Below are 19,648 nucleotides of genomic sequence, written 5' to 3'. Positions count from 1 at the left end.
TCCAGGAGGGCGGGTACGGGGCCGTGTAAATGACGACGATGGAATTCAAGGACCAGATGCTGAGACTCCCCTTGTGTCCACAGGTGGATGAGTAGTTGAGCCTAGGTAGTTTTCCGCTTTTTGGCAGATGGCCGCTCAAATACATCTCGTACTCCAGCTGCCTTTTGTTTGAAGAATTTTGTGTTTTGGGCGCTCTCTTGGCCCCATGCCGAGTCGAAGGAGGTGGTGTCCTGATCCACAAGGTGGGTGTATTTGGTGCGACCAGAACGTCCGAAGTTCTTGACCTGAGGGAAGGAGGGACGATGAGCTACAGCAAGGGAACCAACCCCGCCAACTCCTTGCTACGGGGCCTTTCCCTCTCTTGCTGTGAGGGGTTCTCATACCTGCATGACTTTAGGAAGAATGGTTTTGTTGAAGTGATCCTCCAGGGTAGGTGCGCTGAAGTCCCTCTTGTATACTTCTTCATCCTCATCCTGCAGCACAGAATCTTAATCAGTCTGGTGATTTTATTTCCCATATATTCAAGCCCCTACAACAGCACACTAAGGAGCAGCAGGTGCGGAGCGCTGGGTGGTGGCCTGCTCTGCCTGTGCCTGCTCACGTGGGCTCAGCTGCACGGGACTCACGTCTTCAATTCTAAATTATCTGCTCTTTATAATTTTTTTTGGCAATACTGGGGATCAAGCCCAGGGCTTTGTGCATGCTAGGCAAGCACTCTACCACTGAGTAACATCTCTAGCACTCTTTCAATTTTGAGATAGTTTCACTAGTTGCCCAAGTTGGCCTGGAACTTGTGATCTTCCTGCCTCAGCTTCCCAAGTAGCTGGTATTACAGCTGTGTGCCACAGACCTGACCTCATATATATGTGGGTGTGTGCACAAACACCAGGGTTTCCTATATAGTAGGCACAAGCATTTTTTCTTTTGGTGGTACTGAAGATTGAACCCTGGGACATTCTACCCCTGACTATGCTCCCAACCCTTTTTAGTTTTTAAAATTTGAAACAGAGGGTCTCACTACACTGCTGAGTCTGGTCTTGAACCTGCTAACCACCTGTCTGAGCCTGCAAAGTACTGTTGTTACAGGCATGCACTCTTTTATTTTTATTTTTATTTTTTTTTTGCGGGTCTGGAGATGGAACCCAGAGGCAGTCGACCTTTGAGCTACACCCGCTGCCCTACTTTTTATTCTTTATTTTGAAACCAGGTCTCACTGAGTTGCAGAGGGCCTCACTAAGTAGCTGAGGCTTTCCGTGAACCGCGATCCTCCGGTCTCAGCCACCCAAATGCTGGGATTACAAGCTTGTGCCACCACACCCGGCGACCCTTTTATTTTTTATTTTATTTTGTGGTACTGGGGATGGAACCCAGGGGCATTCTACCTCTGAGCTACACCACTGGTGCTATTTTTTAGTTTGTATTTTGAAACAGGGTCTAAGTTGCAGAGAGCCTCACTAAGTAGCTGAAGCTGGCTGAGAATCTACAATCCCGTCTCAGCTTCCAAAGTACTTAGATTACAAGCATGCACCACCACGTCTGGCTAAGCATGTGCCCTTTTAAAACTCTGTGTGTGTGTGTGTGTGTGTGTGTGTGTGTGTGTGTGTGTGTGTGTGTGTATGGTGCTGGGAATTGAACCCAGTGCCTCGTGTGTGCTAGGCAAGTGCTGCACCACTGAGCTATGCCTCCAGCCCTTTTTATTTTGTGATAAGGTGTCCATATATTGCCCAGGCTGGCCTGGGATTTGTGAGCCTCCTGTCTCAGCCTCCTGAGAAGCTGAGATTGTAAGTATGCACCAGCAGAGCCAGCTGAACAGTGACTTCTATAGTAAATTTACAAGGACTGCTCAATGAAATAACTATAGAGAATACTTTTTGTTTTTGTTTTTGTGGTAGTGGGAATGGAACCCAGGGGTATTCTACCTCCGAGCTACATCCCAGTCCTATTTTTTCTTTATTTTGAAACAGGGCCTCACTAAGTAGCTGAGGCTGTCCGTGAACCTTGATCCTCCTGTCTCAGCCTCCAGAATGCTGGGATTACAAGTATGTGCCACCATGCCCGGCTTATAGAGAATTTTTTTTTTTTTAATTTTTTACCCCCAGGCCTATTTTTCATTCTTTATTTTGAAACAGGGTCTCACTGAATTGCAAAGGGCCTATCTAGTAGCTGAGGCTGTCTTTGAACTGCGGTCCTCCTGTCTCAGTCTCCCAAATGCTGGGATTACAAGAGTGTGCCAGCACACCTGGCTTAAAGAGAATATTTTCAAACCAACATGCTAGTAAGACTACATTGTTGTGATACAGATTACAAACATACATCCTGAAGGAATACAAACTAGCATTGTCTGGTTAAGCCAGGCATAGTGATGCACGCCTGTAATCTCAGTACATGGGAGGCTGGAACAGAAGAAGCAGGTTTGAGGCCACCCTCAAACTTAGACTGTGTTTCAAAATAAAAAAATTATGGAGGAAAGGAACAGGGCAGTGGAATTTTTTTGTGTGTGTGGTACTGGGGGTGGAACCCAGGGGCTTTCTACCTCTGGGCTACACTCCCAGACCTAAAATTATACTGTATTTGGAAACAGGATCTCACTAAGTTGCTGAGAGCCTCACTAAGTAGCTGAGGCTGGCTTCAAACCTGTGTGATCCTCCTGTCTCAGCCTCCCAAGTGCAGGGATGACAAGCGTGCCCACCACGCCCGGCTATTTTAAATATTTTAATGGTTTATGTTCTGAGGCAGAACACCCATGAGAAGGCCGACTGCTGGCATGCAGAATGAGCCAGGGCGGTGTGATCTCACTCTAGGGGAAAAGGATGCGCAGCTTGCAAGTTGTTTCTGCTCTCAACTCTCTGGCTCCCTTTTGACTTACCATGAAGAAGGCGCCCCGGTGATAATACTTCTGCAGAAACTTGTATTTGCCCTTGACGGCTTTGTTGGTGATGACTTTGCCGTTTGCCCGAAGCTCAGCTCGCCTCTCTTCCTCAGTCAGGTTTCGCATGCGTTCGATTTCTGCTTTCTCCTTTTCAAGCCTGTCCAAGGAGCAACACTATTAGTATTTTCCCATCAGCAAGAAGGCCCTTACCGAACTAGGCTCCTCGAGCTTACACTTCCTAGACTCAAGAAATGAAAGGAATATCTTTCTTTCATTCATTTTTTAATTTTTTTTTTTAGTATCAAACCCAGGGATGGCATACTTTTGAGCTACACCCCCAGCCCTTTTTGTAATATTTTTGTATTTTTTTGGTGGTACTCAAATTGAGCCCAGGAGCATTCTATCTCTAAGCTACACCTCCAGCTCTATTTTTATTCTATTATTTTGAAATGGGGTCTCACTAAGTTGTAGAGGGCCTAAATAGCTGAGGCTGGCCACAAACCCGCAATCCTCCTGTCTTAGCCTCCCAAATGCTGGGATTACGAGCATGCGCTACCACACCTGGTCTGTGTTTTTTTTTTTTTAATTTTGAAACAGGGTCTCACTAAGTAGCTGAGGCTGGCTGTAAACCTGAATCCTCCTGTCTTAGCTTCCCAAGTACTGGGATTACAAGCATGCGCCACCATGCTTGGCCCTTCCTTAATTTCACTGTAAAAAGTGAAACAGCCCAATTATGGGACACTCAACCAGCTGCAGGAACGCTAAAGAGACCACGACAGGGGCTGAGGATGTGACTCAGTGGCAAAGCATGTGCCTAGCATGCTGCTCCACGAGAAACACGTCCCCGGCACGCCAGCGGCGGCCCGCCCCTACTCACGCTTCTCGGTCTTCTCTGTCCCTCTTAATTCTTTTCAGCTCTCGAACTTTCCAGGCCTCATATTCCTCCTCGTCATTCTCGTCGTCGGTATTGAGCGCGTCCAGTGCCGCCAGGGAGCGCTTGTTCTCCTCCAGCTCCTTCTTGGTCTCCTCCTCTACAATCTGGACAAGAGCAATTCAGCTGCGGCCAGGCGTCCTCGTGCCCGGCCCGCATGCTCCTCGCCACGCCCATACCTTGAGTGTGTACTTGCGCCTCTCCTCCGCCATGCGCTTCGCTTCCTGCTCCAGCTCTTTCTGCTTCAGAGCTTCAGCCTCACGTTCCTGAACTGTCACCCTGTCCTTCCTGCGGCACAGAGGGCCTGTTAATTGCCCGAAGTCCTGAGAGCGGATTCTTTCTAGATCTTGTCTGACCCACTCAGTCTGACAAAGCCAAATAATCTTGGCTCTTTTATTTTCTTTCAGTAGTTCCAGGGACTTTTCTACCTCTGGGCTATACTCCCCCCCAGACCTATTTTATATTTTATTTGCAAACAGGGTCTCACTGAGTTGCCGAGAGCCTCACTATGTAGCTGAGGCTGGGTTTGAACTCGTGCGATCCTCCTGTCTCAGCCTCCCAAGCGTGGGGATTACAAACGTGTGCCACCACGCCCGGCTCCAGGGACTTTTCTGCCTCTGGGCTATACTCCCCCCAGACCTATTTTATATGGAAACAGGGTCTCACTAAGTTGCCGAGAGCCTCACTCAGTAGCCGAGGCCGGGTCCCAACCTGCGGATCCTCCTGCCTCCACCTCCCCAGCACGGGGATGACAAGCGTGCCCACCACACCCAGCTTGGCTCTATTATTTTCAAACAGAAAAGCGGAAGTCATGTCTTTCAAGCACCAAAACTCCATTCTTTTCTGAGATTTGCCCAAATAGCAAGGAACCTGCTGGGATTCTAAGTAACAGGATTCCTAGCCATTAGGGAAGAGAAAGGAATTTGTTCCTCAGGTTTAACTTCATGTGTGGAATATACGACGGGTAGATGAGTACTCTTTATCGGGAAAGGGAGATGTGAAAACAGAGTTGAACTTTCTGCTACACCAGACTACTGCGCATCTGCAGCCGCGCTGGGCCCCGGCGAGGCTTCCACGCAGCGCTGAGATTCAGAAGAACGAGGCCAGCCGGGCGTGGGGGCGCACGCTCGGAATCCCAGCATTCAGGAGAGAGAGGAGGATCGCAGTTCAGGGCCAGCCTCAGCTGCTTAGTGAGGCCCTTTGCAACTCAGGGAGACCCTGTTTCAAAATAAAGAGTAAAAAATAGGGCAGGGGGTGCAGCTCAGAGGTAGAATGCCCCTGCGTTCCATCCTCAGACCCGCAAAAAAAGAAAAAAAAAAAAAAAAGAGGCTTTTATTGTAGGCGAGGTGAGCTGCAAACGCAGCGCTGACCTGGTCTGTGCAGTGCTTACTTGCGGATGAAGACGGGCTTGAGGCGAGGCTCCATCTCGTCTTCACTGTCCGTGTACTCCTCGTACTCAGACTCAGATTCCGACTCCTCCCCAGAGCGGCCCTCGTCTTCCAGCTCCATGACCTCCAGCTCCTCGTTTTTCCTCTCCTGCGCGCGCTGGCGCATCAGGCCGCGGCGCCGCTCTATTTCCTGTCAGGGCACACAGCTAGGCCCGTTACCCAAAGGCCTCTGCTCCAACATGACATCTTTTTTTGGTAGCGTTGCGGATGGAGCCTACAGGCATCCTGCCCAAAGCTACACCCCTCGCCCTTTGGAGCAGGGTCTGAAAGAGTCCAAGTTGCTGAGCCTGTTACCAAACCTTGGTCCTCCTGTACACTGATTACGGGTGTGTGCCACTGCACCTGGCTTAGGACGCTTTTTGATGCTGGGCATTGAGCCCAGGACCTCGTACATGCTAAGCACACCCTCCACTACTGAGCTGGATGCCCACCCCTAAGACGGCCTTTTATTTTTGCCTCATCAAACTCAACAATAACAAAAGAATATTCTTTTGCGGTCCTAGGGATGGAGCCCAGGGGCATTCGACCTCCGAGCTACACACCCCCAGCCCTATTTTTTATTCTTTACTTTGAAACAGGGTCTCACTGCGTTTCAGGGGGCCTCACTAAGTAGTTGAGGCTGTCCCTGAACCGCGATCCTCCTCTCTCAGCCTCCCAAGTACTGGGACTACAAGTGTGTGCCAAATTTTGATAGAAGAAAATTAAATTTAGCATTCCTTTACCTTAAATCCTGTCCCTAACAAACAGGAAACTCAATCAGACTTCTACCAAAAGCAGGGGTCTTGTGCCTTTATGGCTTCAAAGCCTCGGCCTTCAACCAGGGAGTGAGCGAGCACAACTCTCCCGAGCCCAGGGAACCCCTCTTCCTTGCCCACACCTCGTCATCGATTTCTTCTTCCTCCTCTTCACTGCTGTCTTCTCGCTCCATGCGCCAAGCATCTCCTTCTACTTCGGAATCACTCTCTCCTACCACTTCGGGCTCCACTATTTTCCGATGTCGAGCCAGTCTGAAAAACAGGATATCTTAAGTGGAGCACTAAATCACCAAAACGAAGGAACAGCAACCGGCTTTCCTAGTTGCAGAGTGCTCTGACATTTGTCTTCACTAAATTGATGTTTCTGAGACGGAGAGGCTGAGGTAGAGATGGAGGTTTTTTTTGCAGTACTGGGGATGGACCGAGGGGTATTGTACCTCCAAGCTATACCCCCAGCCCTATTTTTTATTCTGTATTTCATTTTTATTTTTTATTTTTTTAAACAAATGAATTCAAATTGCACTTTATTTATTTTTTTCTTTTTTTGCAGTACTAGGGATGGAACCCAGGGGCATTCTACCTCTGAGCTATACCCCCAGCCCCATTTTATTTGTTATTTTGAAACAGGGTCTTACTTTTATTTGGAAACAGGGTCTCTTAAGCCAGCAAGGCTGGCTTCGAACCTGCGTGATCCTCCTGTCTTAGCCTCCCAAGCGCGGGGATTACAAGGGTGCGCCACCACGCCTGGCATTATTCTTTATTTTGAAACAGGGTCTCACTGAGTTGCAAAGGGCCTCACTAAGTAGCTGAGGCTGTCTGTGAACCGCAGTCCTCCTGTCTCAGCCTCCCGAATGCTGGGATTAGTGTAAACCACCATGGCTGGCTTGAGACGATATAAATTTTTTTGGGTGACATGGTATCCTAGTGAAACAGGGCTTTTGGTGGCCCCTGTGATGAAAAGCAGGTATGCTGGGCGTGGTGACACACAGCTGTAATCCTAGTACTTTGGAGGCTGAGACAGGAGGACCGCAAGTTCAAGACCAGCCTCAGCAACCTATGGAGACCCTGTTTCAAAACATTAAAAAAGCTGGATGTGGTGGCGCACACTTGCAATCCCAGTATTTGGGAGGCTGAGACAGAGGATCGCAGGTTTGTGGCCAGCCTCAGGTACTTAGTGAGGCCCTCTCCAACTTAGTGAGACCCTGTTTCAAAATAAAGACTAAAAGCCTGGTGTGGTGGCACACACTTGTAATCCTCGCACTGATCACTGAGGCCGAGACAGGAGGATCACCCAGGTTCAAAGCCAGTCTCAGCAACCTGGTGACACCCTGTTTCCAAATAAAATATAAAATAGGTCTGGGAGTATAGCATGGAGGTAGAAAGCCTCTGGGTTTCACCCCAGTACCAAAAAAAAAAAAAAAAAAAAAAAAAAAAATTTCATGGGCATTTTATTTATTAAGAGGCTGGGCTGTTAGGACATAAATACTTACTTGGATTTAACTGTTTAATAAAACTAAATACAACTCTTTTTGCAAAGGAGGTCTGTGTAAAAACTCCTGAGAGAGCTGGGCGTGGTGGCGCACACCTGTAGTCCCAGGGAGGCTGACACAGGAGGATCACAGGTTCACAGCCAGTCCCAGCTACTTAGTGATGCCCTCTGCGACTCAGTGAGACCCTTATTTAAAATAAAAGAATAAAATAGGGTTGGGTTGCAGCTTGGAGGTAGAATGCCCCTGGATTCAATCCCCAGCAGCACATACAAACCAGAAAGGGGCAGTGCTGCATCTCCCAGAAGGCTACTGCGTGGACTATAGGAACGGGTCCCGGCACCCTACCTGGACCAGCGTCGCTGGCCTGGTTCGCGCTGTTCAAGCTCTAGCTACTGCTCCCACTGGCTAACCTGAGGGCCCGGTCCAGGGGACGAGCCTTACCTCTCTTCCACGTCTTCACTGATCCGGTTCTGCAAGCGCCGCAGCCTGGGGTCGCTGGCTGAATCCTCCTCCTGCTCCTCAGGCTCCGCTTCTTGCTCCTTGGCTTTTTTAATGAACTGAAATTCTTCGTCCTCCTCATCCGAGGACTCCATGGGGGCATAGTCTGGCCTCTTTCCGGACACATAACGTTTCACCTTCACTTTCTCCATTGAAATCTCCCCTGGGAAAAAGACAAGTTATGTTTCAGTGGCCTTTCTCAATATCCTTCGACCCTTGCTCTTTGCAGGTACAGTCCTTTATTTCTGGTAGACTAAGCAAGAAGTCTACCAGACTTCTTAGTCTGGTAGTCTAAGCAAGAAGAGCGCCATGACCAACCACTTACTCACTTATGAGCGCTTTCCAACAAAGGTCAAACCGTGGGAAGGCACACTTGCTTTTTTCTGTTGGTTTGTTTTCTTTTTGCGAGTCTGGGGATAGGGCCCAGGGGCATTCGACCTCCGAGCTACACCCCCAGTTCTATTTGGAAACAGGGTCTCACTAAGTTGCTGAGAGCCTCTCTTAGTAGCTGAAACTGGCTTCAAACCTGTGTGATCCTCCTGTCTCAGCCTCCCAAGCGCGGGGATTACAAGTGTGTGACACTATGCCCGGCTTCATTCTCTATTTTTATTTATTTATTTATTTATTTATTTATTTATTATTTTTTGTGGTACTGGGGATGGAACCCAGGGGCTTTCTACCTCCGGGCTACACTCTCAGACCTATTTTATATTTCATTTGGAAACGGTCTAAGTTGCCGAGAGCCTCTCTTACTAGTGGAGGCTGGCTTCGAACCTGTGCGATCCTCCTGTCTCAGGCTCCCAAGTGCGGGGATTACAAGCGTGCACCACCACGCCTGGCTTCATTCTTTATTTTAAAACAGGGCCTCACTGAGTTGCAAAGGGTCTCCCTAAGTAGCTGAGGCTGGCCATGAATCCTGATCCTCCTATCTTGGCCTCCCAGATGCTGGGATTAAAAGTGTACGCCACCACCCCCGGTTTAATATTGTCTATTTCTACTTTCTTTTCTTGGCTTTCGTGCTATCAAAACTTCATGAGTAGCTGGGCATGGTGGCGTATGCTTATAATCCTAGTACTTGGGAGGCTGAGACAGGAGGATCATACAGGTTCAAAGCCAGCCTCAGCTACTTAGTGAGGCTCTCAGCAACTTAGTGAGACACTGTTTCCAAATAAAAATATAAAAAAATAGGTCTGGGAGTATAGCCCAGAGGTAGAGGGCCCTTGGGTTCCACCCCCCAAAAAAGAAAAACAAAACAAAATAAAACTAAAAGCATGGTGGCCCATGCTTGTAATAAGTACTTGGGAGGCTGAGACAGGAGGGTCACAGGTTCAAGGCTAGTCTTTCTTAGCTACTTAGTGAGGGCCTCTGCAACTTAGTGAGACCCTGTTTCAAAATAAAGAATAAAGCCAGGCGTGGTGGCGCATACTTGTAATCGCAGCGTTTGGGAGGCTGAGACAGGAGGATCGCAGTTCGTGGACATCTTCAGCTACTTAGTGAGGCTCTTTGCAACTCAGTGAGACCCTGTTTCAAAATAATGAATGAAAAACAGGGCTGGGGGAGTAGCTCGGAGGTAGAATGCCCCTGGGTTCCATCCCCTGTACTGCCAACAAAAAGAAAGAAAGAAAGAAAAAAGCATAAAAAATTGGGCTGTAGTTGTAACTTGGAGATAGAATGTCCCGGAGTTAATTTAGTTAATTTCCCAGTTCCCCATGGGGAAAAAAAAGACACGTCAAAAAAAAAAAAAAAAAAAACAACAACAACAAAACAAAGGAGTGTGTGTGTGTGTGTGTGTGTGTGTGTGTGTGTGTGTGAGAGAGAGAGAGAGAGAGAGAGAGAGAGAGAGAGAGACACAGACAGACAGACAAACAGACAGACAGGGGATTTCTACCTTTAAGCTACACTTTTTTCCCTTTAAAAAGTTTTTTTTGTTTTGAAACAGGGTTTTGCTAGGTTGCTGGGGTTGCTAGGCTGCCATGTTGCTGAGGCTGGCCTCGAACCCAAGGATCTTCCTATCTCAGTCTCCCAAGTACTAGGATTATAGATGTGCGTCACATGCCCAGCAGAGGGAAAGATCTAATAGATTTGAAATATATTAAAATACAGCAAAGTAGGAAATTGGAATGGTCCCTTCATAAAAAAGAAAACTGAGGCTAGCTGGGCATAACAGTACACACAGGCCAAGAATACTGGCTACTTGGGAGGCTGAGGCTGGTAAATCGAAAGTTCCAGGCTATCCTGGGCAATTTAGCAAGGCCTTATCTCAAAATAGAAGGGGCTGGAGATGTAGCTCAGTGATAAAGAGGGCTTGCCTAGCATGTGCAAGGCCCTGGGTTCAATCCTTAATCATACACACACCACAGAGCCTGGGGAGCGGATGGACAACACATGAAGAAGATGCCCATTGTCACTAATAATATGGGAAAGGCAAATTCATGAGATACATCTCATACCTGTTAGATTGTATGAAAAATGAAAAGTCGGACACAACCAAGTACAGGGCAGGCTTGAGGACAGCTCAGCAAGTAGTGAGACTCTCACCAGCCTAGCGAGACCCTGACTCAAAATAAAAGTAAAACGAGGCTGTGTACCTGGGAGGTAGAATGCCCAGGGTTCCATCCCCAGCACCACAAAAAAAAAAAAAAAGACAAAAAGACAAAAAGACAAAAAACACAGCAACCGCTAATTCCCATCGGCAGGAAAAAACTGCGGTTTAATTATACAGTGGAATTTATAAGCGGTTAAAATGAATAAACTAAAGTCAGGTGTGGTGGTGCACGCGTGTAATCCCTGTAACTTGGGAGGCTGAGACTGGAGGATCATGGGTTCATGGCCAGTCTTAGCTACTTAGTGAGGCCCTCGGCAACTTAAGTGAGACCTTTTTCATTAGAAATAAAGAATAAAAATAGGGCTGGGGGTGGAGGTTGGAGGTAGAATGCCCCTGGTTCAATCTCCAGTCCCGCAAAAAACCCAAAAACAATCACAACAACAACAAAAACAACAACAACAACAACAACAAAAAAACCCAACTAGATCCATATATACTAATTCTCCAAAGTCATGTTGAGTTAAAAATGAAAAAAAAAAAAAAAGTAGAGTCTGCGGGATGGGGTGTAGCTCAGTGGCAGTGAGCTTGACTGGGTGTCAGAAGGCCCTTGGTTCAATTCTCAGCATCAGAAGGGGGAAAAAGGCGAGTTACAAGGGGCAGAAACAATATAAAGAACTAGAAGAAACTGATATTCTTTTCCAAGTCCTTTACGGAGGAAACTTTTTGGTTTGACCTCCTAAATAAGCACGATGTTTCTTCGTTCATTTGCACTCACTGAAGTCCTACCTGCCCTTCAGGGACCAAGATAAACGTCACTTTCCTTGAGGCGATTGGCGCTTCTTTGATTGAAATATTCCCTTTCTGCATGTCTTACATACACTAGCATAGGAATCCCTTAGAGTCAGGGGCACTGTCTTACACAACTCTGTATTCACGGCTGAAAAGGATAACAAGTTGGAAGACAATATCCCCTCCTCAAAGAAGTTATGAGCTTATGATGCAGAAAAAGACACATACTACAATATAAGACTTTTTTTCATTGTGGTACTGGGGGTGGAACCCAGGGGCTTTCCACCTCCGGGCTATACTCCCAGACCTATTTTATGCTTTATTTGGAAACAGGGTCTCACTAAGTTGCTGAGAGCCTCACTAAGTAGCTGAGGCTGGCTTCGAACCCGTGCGATCCTCCTGTCTCAGCCTCCCCAGCGCTGGGATTACAAGCGTGCACCAACACACCCGGCTACAACTTAAAACAGATTCTAAGAGCAGCACGACCGCTATTTCTAAGGAATCGTGGGGGCCAGGGGAGAGCCGGGAGGCGGTGTCTGAGAGCAGACAGGCCCAGATCAAGAAGAGATGCTAGCGGACCCCCTCCTCCGCGGGCAGGCAGGCGGGGTGCAAACGCCGAGGGAGGCGGAGGGGTCTCCAGGGCGTGGCGGAGGCCGAGGCCGGGCGAGCTGGGATGGACTGCGCGAGGGGCGAGCATAGTACCTTTCTCATTGCGGACCGGGACGGCCCCCGCCGTGGACTGAATGGGCGGCTGCTTCATCAGGGCGCTTGGGACCGACATGTTGACAGCAGCAGTGGTGACTCCCGAACCCTTGACTGATTCCAAACCGCGGACGCCGACGCCGAACAGGAAAACTGTTTTCCGCCTAGGTCTGCCGGACACCGCGGCACGACGTACAGAAACGACTTACGGCCGAGCTAGAGAAACCGGAAGTGGGCGGCGCGAGCATTGTGGGATACTGGAGGACCCCGAGCTCCGCCCCCAGGAGCGCGCGTCTGTTGCCGCGCATGCGCAGACAGCCCCGCCTCGCGGCGGCCCTCCGCGTCCCAGCGTTGGGGAGCCCGGTGTCTCGGGCTGTGCTAAGATCCTGCCGCGAGGTAGGCTCCACTGAGAGGTTTCACATGTTTTGATTTGAAGCCCAGAACGACGTAGTAATGGATACGAAACCGAGGGGATAGCAAGGGGCTGCTTGTCTAGACCGTTGGAAGCTCACAAGAATTAATTTAATGCACTAAAAGCTTCGCTAAAGGCCCCCGATTGGCTCAGTTGAGTGGGGCTGGGGTGGGCTTGGGTGCAGTATTTGGTGGTCTCATAAGAGCAGGTGGTGTGATTTAGGATAGGGATTAAAAAAAAAAATCCCCCAAGGGGCCTGGGAATTTTTTTTGAAATTCTAGTACCCCACTGTCAGCTTAATTTTTTCAGTTTCTGGAAACTGCCTATTAAAATCAATTCCTGGCCGAAAGCGTATTTAATTTCCTAAATAATTGTCGAGTACTTGTGTTTACTGGGCTGACAGATCTGAAAAGGGTAGAGAATATTGTTAAAGGACCATGTCCTCAAGAAGCATGAATTTTATTTAGGAACTCTTCAAGAATTAAAATAACAGAGGCTTTTCCAGTTGACAGCTGGGGTGTGTGTGTTGTTTTTTTTTTAAATGGGCTAATTGGGGCCGGGCGTGGTGGTGCACGCTTGTAATCCCAGCATTTGGGAGGCTGAGACTGGAGGATCTTAGTTCCCGGACAACTCAGCTACTTACGCCCTTTGCAACTCAGTGAGACCCTGTTTCAAAATAAAAAATAGGGCTGGGCGTGTAGCTTGGATGTTGAATGCCCCTGGGTTCCACCCCCAGTACTGCAAAAACAAACAAACAAAAACTGGCTTATCAGAAGTCAGAACACGTTTTATTTTAGGGTTTTGCTTTCGTCTTTTGGTGTTGGTACTGGGGATTGAACCCAGAGGCATCCCACTACCCAGCTTTACCTGCAACTCACCCCCCCCCTTTTATTTTTTTTGTAGTACAGGGGATGTAACCCAGGACATTTTACCTTCAAGTATTACAGGCATGCACCACCACGCCCAGCTCCAACCCTCCCCCCTTTTAAAAGTTTTTTATTTTGTTTTGAAACAGGATCTTGCTAGGTTGGTGAATCTTTGGCAAAATGCCAAGGCTGTTTTCTTTCTTTCTTTCTTTCTTTCTTTCTTTCTTTCTTTCTTTCTTTCTTTCTTTCTTTTTGCAGTACCGGGGATGGAACCCAGGGGCATTCTACCTCCAAGCTACACCCCCAACCCTATTTTTTATTCTTTATTTTGAAACAGGGTCTCGCTAAGATGCTGAGGCTGTCCTCGAACCGTGATCCTTCTGTGTCAGACTCCCAAATGCTGGGATTATAAGCATGTGCTACCACGCCTGGCTGAACCTGCTATCCTTCTGTTTTAGCCTCCCAAGTATTTGGGATTACAGGTGTGCGCCACCATGCCTATTAGAGACTTCAATTTAGAAGGATTTTATAACCACTATGGTGGGAAAGACAAGCGATAGAATGAGCACAGTCTTGAAGTTCAGAAATAGTATAGTTTACAAGGGACACGCTGAAAAGTTTGGCTTAGCAAACTTTGAGTGAAGGAACAGTGAAAATTCCCAGGGTACCAGGTCACTTCGGAACTTGAAGTTATGTGATTAACTATCAAATTAATCAAATAACTTCACCTCAGCTGGGCCTGTTGATGCATGCTTGTAGTTCCAGTACTTGGGAGGCTAAGACAGGAGTATGGCAGGTTTGAAACCAGCCTAAGCAACTTAGCCTTTCAGCATCCTAGCAAGACCTTGTTTAAAACAAAAAACAAAGCCGGGTGTGTGGTGGTGCACGCTTGTAATTCCTGTACGTGGGAGGCTGAGACAGGAGGGTCACAAGTTTGTGGCCAATCTCAGCAAGTTCGTGAGGCCTTCTGCAACTTAGACCCTGTTTCAAAATAATAGGGCTGGGGTGTAGCTCAGAAGTAGATTGCCCCTGGGTTCCATCCCCAGTACCATGCACACATACACTAAATATGCATTATATGTAAAAACATAGAGCTGGAGGTGTAGTTCAGAGGTAGGATGTCCCTGGGTTCAATCCTCAGTATTGGGGGGAAAAAAAAATCCAGCATAGGTGGCACATACCTATAATCCCAGAACTTGGGAGGCTAAGACAAAAAGCTCAGGTTGAAGGCTAGCCTCAGCAATTCAGGGGGACCCTCAGCGATTTAGCAAGACCCTTTTTTCAAAATAAAATAAAAGAGGCCAGGGGTTTATCTCAGAGGAGAAATGGCCCTGGGTTCAATCCCCAGTACCAAAAACAAAACAGGCTGGATTTGTAGTTCAGTGGTTGAGCGCCTCAGAGCTTGCTCCCCAGTATTTAACAGTTGACAACAGCAGAATGCTGAGACACCATCTCACTAGGTTGCCCGAGTAGTTTTCCAACTCCTGGGCCCCTAAGCCATCCTCCTGCCTCGGCCTTGCCCCAGCTTAGAATTTTGTCGAGAATTTATCAGCTCAAAAATGATGTTATTAGCCGGGCGTGGTGGCACACGCTTGTAATCCCCCGCACTTAAGAGGCGGAGACAGGAGGATCGCGCTGGTTCGAAGCTGGCTGCGCTGGCTTAAGAGACCCTGTTTCAAAAATATAAAATAGGTCTGGGAGTGTAGCCCGGAGGCAGAAGGGCTTCCAGGAACCCCAGTACCACCAAAAAAAAAAAAAAAAAAATGTTATTGAGCAGGGCACAGTGGCTCGTACCTGGAATCCTGTATTTGGAAGTCTGGATAGGAGGATTATAGGTTAGAGGCTAGCTAGCTTCAGCAATTTAGCAAGACCTTGTTTCAAGTTAAAAAAATAAAAAAACCCAGCGTGGCAGCGCAAACTTGTAATCCAAGCATTTGGGAGGGTGAGATGGGGGATGACACTTCCCTGACAGCCTCGGCTACTTAGGCCCTATAGGCAGCGCAGTGAGAACCTGCTTCAAAATAAAGAATACAAAATCCATCCGGCAGAGGTAGAATGCCCCTGGGTTCCATCCCCAGTAACACACACACACACACACACACACACACACACACACACACACACACACACACACACGAAGAGCTTGGAGTTTAGCTTGGAGGTAGGAAGCCCCTGGGTTCAATCTCTAGTTGAAAAAATTATGTTTTAGAATTGGGGTTGTAGCTCCGTGGTAGTTTGCCCAGCACGTGGAAGGTCCTGGGCTCCATCCCCAGAACTAAGAGGGAAAAAAGAGAAGAAGAAGAAGAAAAAAATTGTCCAGAGGGAGGAAATGGAATGGGAAGATAATCGTTTTGGCTAATGGCAACCTAGCATCCTAAAGAATAGAGAGAGAAAAGAAAGAATTTGGTGGTGACTGTGCGCAGAAGGGCACGGCGATCTTGCTCTGTGATACCCGCAGGACCCGCTCCTGGCCTCGGGGCGTGACCTTCACTCTACAGGTGGCCGTGGCCGGTGGCGAGGACCAGCTGGTTAGCGGCGGGCCTGGCGGGCGGGCCCAAGTGCGGAGGAGACCCTGGCAGCCCAGGGGCATCCTTCCCTGACCACAGTTCTGAGGGGGCCGCGGCCGCGGTGAAGGCTGAACTTTGGTTTTGGTTGCAGGCGCGCCGGGTCTCTCCTCCGCGCCATCGCAGGCCGCGGCTCCGCCGGCCCCACCCCCGCTCCGCCTCCCGGCCAGCCCGCGCCGCCTTGGCGGGAAGGAGCCGCCGCGCTGCAAGATGTCCTGGCCCGGCCCCGGCGCGGAGCCCGACGAGAGGGGCGCCCGGCAGCGCCCGCAGGTGAAGGTGAGACCCCGCCGCCCGCCAGGCCCAGCCGGGGCCTGGGCCGAGCCCTGGGCCCAGCACGGAGGGAGCTTGGCAGACCCAGCAGTGGGGGCAGAATCCGACCTGCCGCCGGCTGCTTTTGTGGGCTTTAAACAATCCGGTTAATCCGAAGGTGAAACTTGGGGTAGTCACTCCAGTTGCAAATGCTGGTTCATTATTGGTCCGGCTAGATGATATGGGCCAGAAGTCTGTCCAGTAGAATCGATGATTCTTTTCAGCTTAATCAGTTATGCAACAAGATTCTTTTTTGGGGGGGTGGTTCCTTACAGGTTAGCAATTTGAATTATGTTGTTATTATGAAATAGGAATTTTATTTGTTTGTGTAGATCTGTTGGGACCTTGTTTGAAAAGGCACTGGAGCCAGGCGTGGTGGTGCAAGCCTGTAATCCCAGCATTTCGGAGGCTGAGAGAGGAGGATCATGGTTCAAGGACAGCCTCAGCTACTACTTAGGACCACTGTAACTCAGTGAGACCCTATTTCAAAATAAAGAATAAAAAATAGGGCTGAGGTTGTAGTTCGGAGGTAGAACGCTTCTGGGTTCCATCCCCAGTATCGTAAAAAAAATATATATATATAGCGTTGGGAGTATAGCTTGGAGGTAGATAGAATGCCCCTGGGTTCTTCCACCAATACCAAAAAAGGCACTGGAACTGGATTCTAATACTTTTCTTCTTTTGCTGATCTGAATAGGTGAATGAATATAAAGAAAACCAGGACACTGAGTATGCTTCTCTGAGACCAGTACAGACTACAGTTTTTGGAAAAACAGCTAAGGTTTATCTGGCCCCCTTTTCACTCACTAATTACAAACTGGGCCAGTTTAAGTGCCCCAAGTCCCTATTAGAAAAGAATTCTAATACTGCAGTGGTGTGCAAGAAGTTTAAGACTGAAGCAAAGCAAGCCTGCAGGAAGATCTTGACTCCGAAGGTGAAGGCCAGGTCTTCCCAGGCAGAAGCCACGCCACAGAAACCGTCCTTGGACGTCCACACTGAAAGTCACACCCAAGCACCCCAGAGCGGTGCGGACGCCCCCCTCAGCATGGATGTGGAAAGCAGTGACGACGATTCCACACCTGGCCCGGTAAAAATAAGGGTTTAATTAAGCAGTCGGTTTTATGTTTTCTAATTGTTTTGAAATTTGAAGTTTATGGTCTCTAGCACAATCAAATTATTTTATCATCTAGTGTAAGATTTAATTGAAGCCTGGCCTGGTGGTGGCGGCTCCTGTAATCTCAGTAGGATCACAGGCTTATGGCCGCTTAGGCTCTCAACAACCTAGCGAGACCCTGTTTCCAAATAAGAAATAAAATGGCGGCGCACGCTTGTAATCCCAGTATTTGGTTTGCGGACAGCTCCAGCTACTTAGTGGGACCCTTTTTCAAAGTAAAGAATAAAAAATCGGGCTGGAGTGTAGCTCTTACGTAGACTATCTTTGTGTTAATTTGACTCTTGGGTTTCTTTTATTTGTTTGTCTTTTTATGGTACCCTCGACTGTTTCCAGGGGCATTCTGCCTCTGAGCTACACCCCCAGCCCTATTTTTCATTTGGAAACAGGGTCTCACTGAGTTGCAAAGGGCCTCACTTAGTAGCTGAGGCTGTCCTTGAACTATGATCCTCGATCAGCAGCGGGTGTGTGCCACCACACCCAGTGGCTCTTGGATTTGCTGTGTGGAGGACAGGGTTGGCTTATCTTCCCCTGTCTGCCTGTCCCCTCCCAGTCCAGTGCTTGTCTTTGGCTTCCTCCTACTTCTCAGTGCCTCGCTCACCTTTACATATTTATGCAGTTTACCAGTTTGTGGGACATACGGTATTTGACTTTGGTGTCAGGATAGGAAAACCATCCTAAGAAGCAATTATTGGTTCTTTTAAGTGGTTGGAATCAGTATAAGACACTAGACAGACAATTCTTTTGGCTTCTGCCGAGCAGGAGTGTTGTGTACCACTTAGCCTATATGCAGGATAAGATAAAACTACACAGCAGGAAGTTGCTATAACTGGGGGAATAGAAAATTAAGCCAGGGAAAGGGAGATCACTGAAAGTTTTTTTGTGTGAAATCAGCATTGAATTTATGCTTTATTGCCCCAAAGGGAAGAACCAGTACCCGCAGTAGGGCAACACAGGCTAAGTGTGTTAAACTAAGAGTTGGGAGCCTTGCTTATAGGCCTGGTGACTTCTAAGAGACCTTATTCCTCTGAGCAGATCACTTCCCTAGCCAGAGGATTGGGTAAATTCTGTGGTTCTCAGAATTTAGCCTATATCAGAATTACCTGGAGGGCTGGGTGTGGTGTAATTTGGGCTAACTCAGGGGGGTGTGGCAGGAAGGTTGCTAGTTGGAGGCCAGTGTGGGCAATTTAGGGAGACTATCTCAGAATTAAAAAAAGACCCAGGCATGCTGATGCCTGCCTGTAATCCCAGTATGTGGGAGGCTGAGACGGGAGGATTGGAGTTTCAAGGCCAGCTTCAACGGGGCTTAGCAAGACCCTGTCTCAGAACAAAAAAAATTAAAAGGACTAGTGGTGTGGCTTGGAGGTAGAATGCCCCTGGGTTGAATTCCTGGCGCACACACACACACACACACACACACACAAAGGCTGTGCATGGTGGTGCACACCTGTAATCCCAGTATTTAGGAGGCTGAGACAGAAGGATTGAAGGTTTGTGGCCAGCCTCAGCAACTTAGTGACTCCATGTGCAATTTACTGAGACCCTGTTTCAAAATAAATGAACTAGGGCTCAGAGGTAGAATGCCATTGGGTTCAATCCCTAGAGCCCACACAACAAAAAGTACAAAGAACCTGGTGTGGTGGTGCATGCGTGTAATCCCAGATATTTGGGAGGCTGAGATAGGAGGAGCTCAGGTTGTCAGCCAGTGAGGCTCTCTGCAACTTAGTGAGACCCTGTTTCCAAATAAAATGTTAAAAAGGTCTGGGAGTATAGGCCGGGGGTAGAAACCCTCTAGGTTCCACCCCCAGTACTACCAAAAAATAATAATAATAAATAAACAAAATAAAGAATACATAAGAGTTGGGGTGTAGCTCGGAGGTCGAATGCCCCTGGGTTCCATTCCCAGTACCGCCAAAAAAAAAAAAAAGTGAGTAGAATATGATATTTTCTTTTTTTTGTGGTACCAGGGATGGAACCCAGGGGTATTTTACCTCTGAGTTACACCCCCCGCCCTATTTTTTTAGTCTTTTTTTTTTTTTTTTAAATTTTGAAACAGGGTCTCACTGAATTGTGAAGTGTCTTGCTAAGTAGCTAGGATGATTTTTTTTTTTTTTTTTTTGCGGGTCTGGGGATGGAATCCAGAGGCATTTGACCTCCGAGCTACACCCCCTGCCCAATTTTTTATTCTTTATTTTTGAAACAGGGTCTCACTGAGTTGCAGAGGGCCTCACTAAGTAGCTGAGGCTGTCCGTGAACCACGATCCTCCGGTCTCAGCCTCCCGAATGCTGGGATTACAAG

The 19,648-nt window shown here is 48.1% G+C and overlaps 2 protein-coding genes across 2 annotated transcripts in view; one reads left to right on the top strand and one right to left on the bottom strand.

Moving 5' to 3' along the window:
- Positions 1–101: 101 nt before the first annotated feature.
- Positions 102–12,106, bottom strand: MFAP1 (microfibril associated protein 1; the record flags this gene model as incomplete). Its single annotated transcript, XM_080706943.1, has 9 exons — positions 102–284; positions 384–473; positions 2,867–3,026; positions 3,747–3,907; positions 3,980–4,088; positions 5,191–5,378; positions 6,126–6,255; positions 7,935–8,154; positions 12,028–12,106. 9 exons carry the CDS (start codon positions 12,104–12,106, stop codon positions 102–104), a joined length of 1,320 nt encoding a protein of 439 aa, XP_080563069.1.
- The window catches only part of WDR76 (WD repeat domain 76), a gene marked incomplete at both ends in the record, with an annotated part of 42,090 nt that continues 34,546 nt past the window's right edge, over positions 12,105–19,648 (top strand). Inside the window, 5 exons of the mRNA XM_080707031.1 lie at positions 12,105–12,122; positions 12,196–12,423; positions 15,804–15,863; positions 15,996–16,145; positions 16,876–17,265. Of these exons, the coding sequence (XP_080563157.1) occupies positions 12,105–12,122; positions 12,196–12,423; positions 15,804–15,863; positions 15,996–16,145; positions 16,876–17,265 (846 nt within the window). The remainder of the gene's footprint in view (positions 12,123–12,195; positions 12,424–15,803; positions 15,864–15,995; positions 16,146–16,875; positions 17,266–19,648) is intronic.

The sequence above is a fragment of the Muscardinus avellanarius genome, assembly GCF_963383645.1.
Source record: "Muscardinus avellanarius genome assembly, chromosome: 12".
Taxonomy (NCBI): domain Eukaryota; kingdom Metazoa; phylum Chordata; class Mammalia; order Rodentia; family Gliridae; genus Muscardinus; species Muscardinus avellanarius.
Note: the sequence above shows the minus strand (reverse complement) of the source record. Positions and strands in the feature narration are given on the sequence as shown.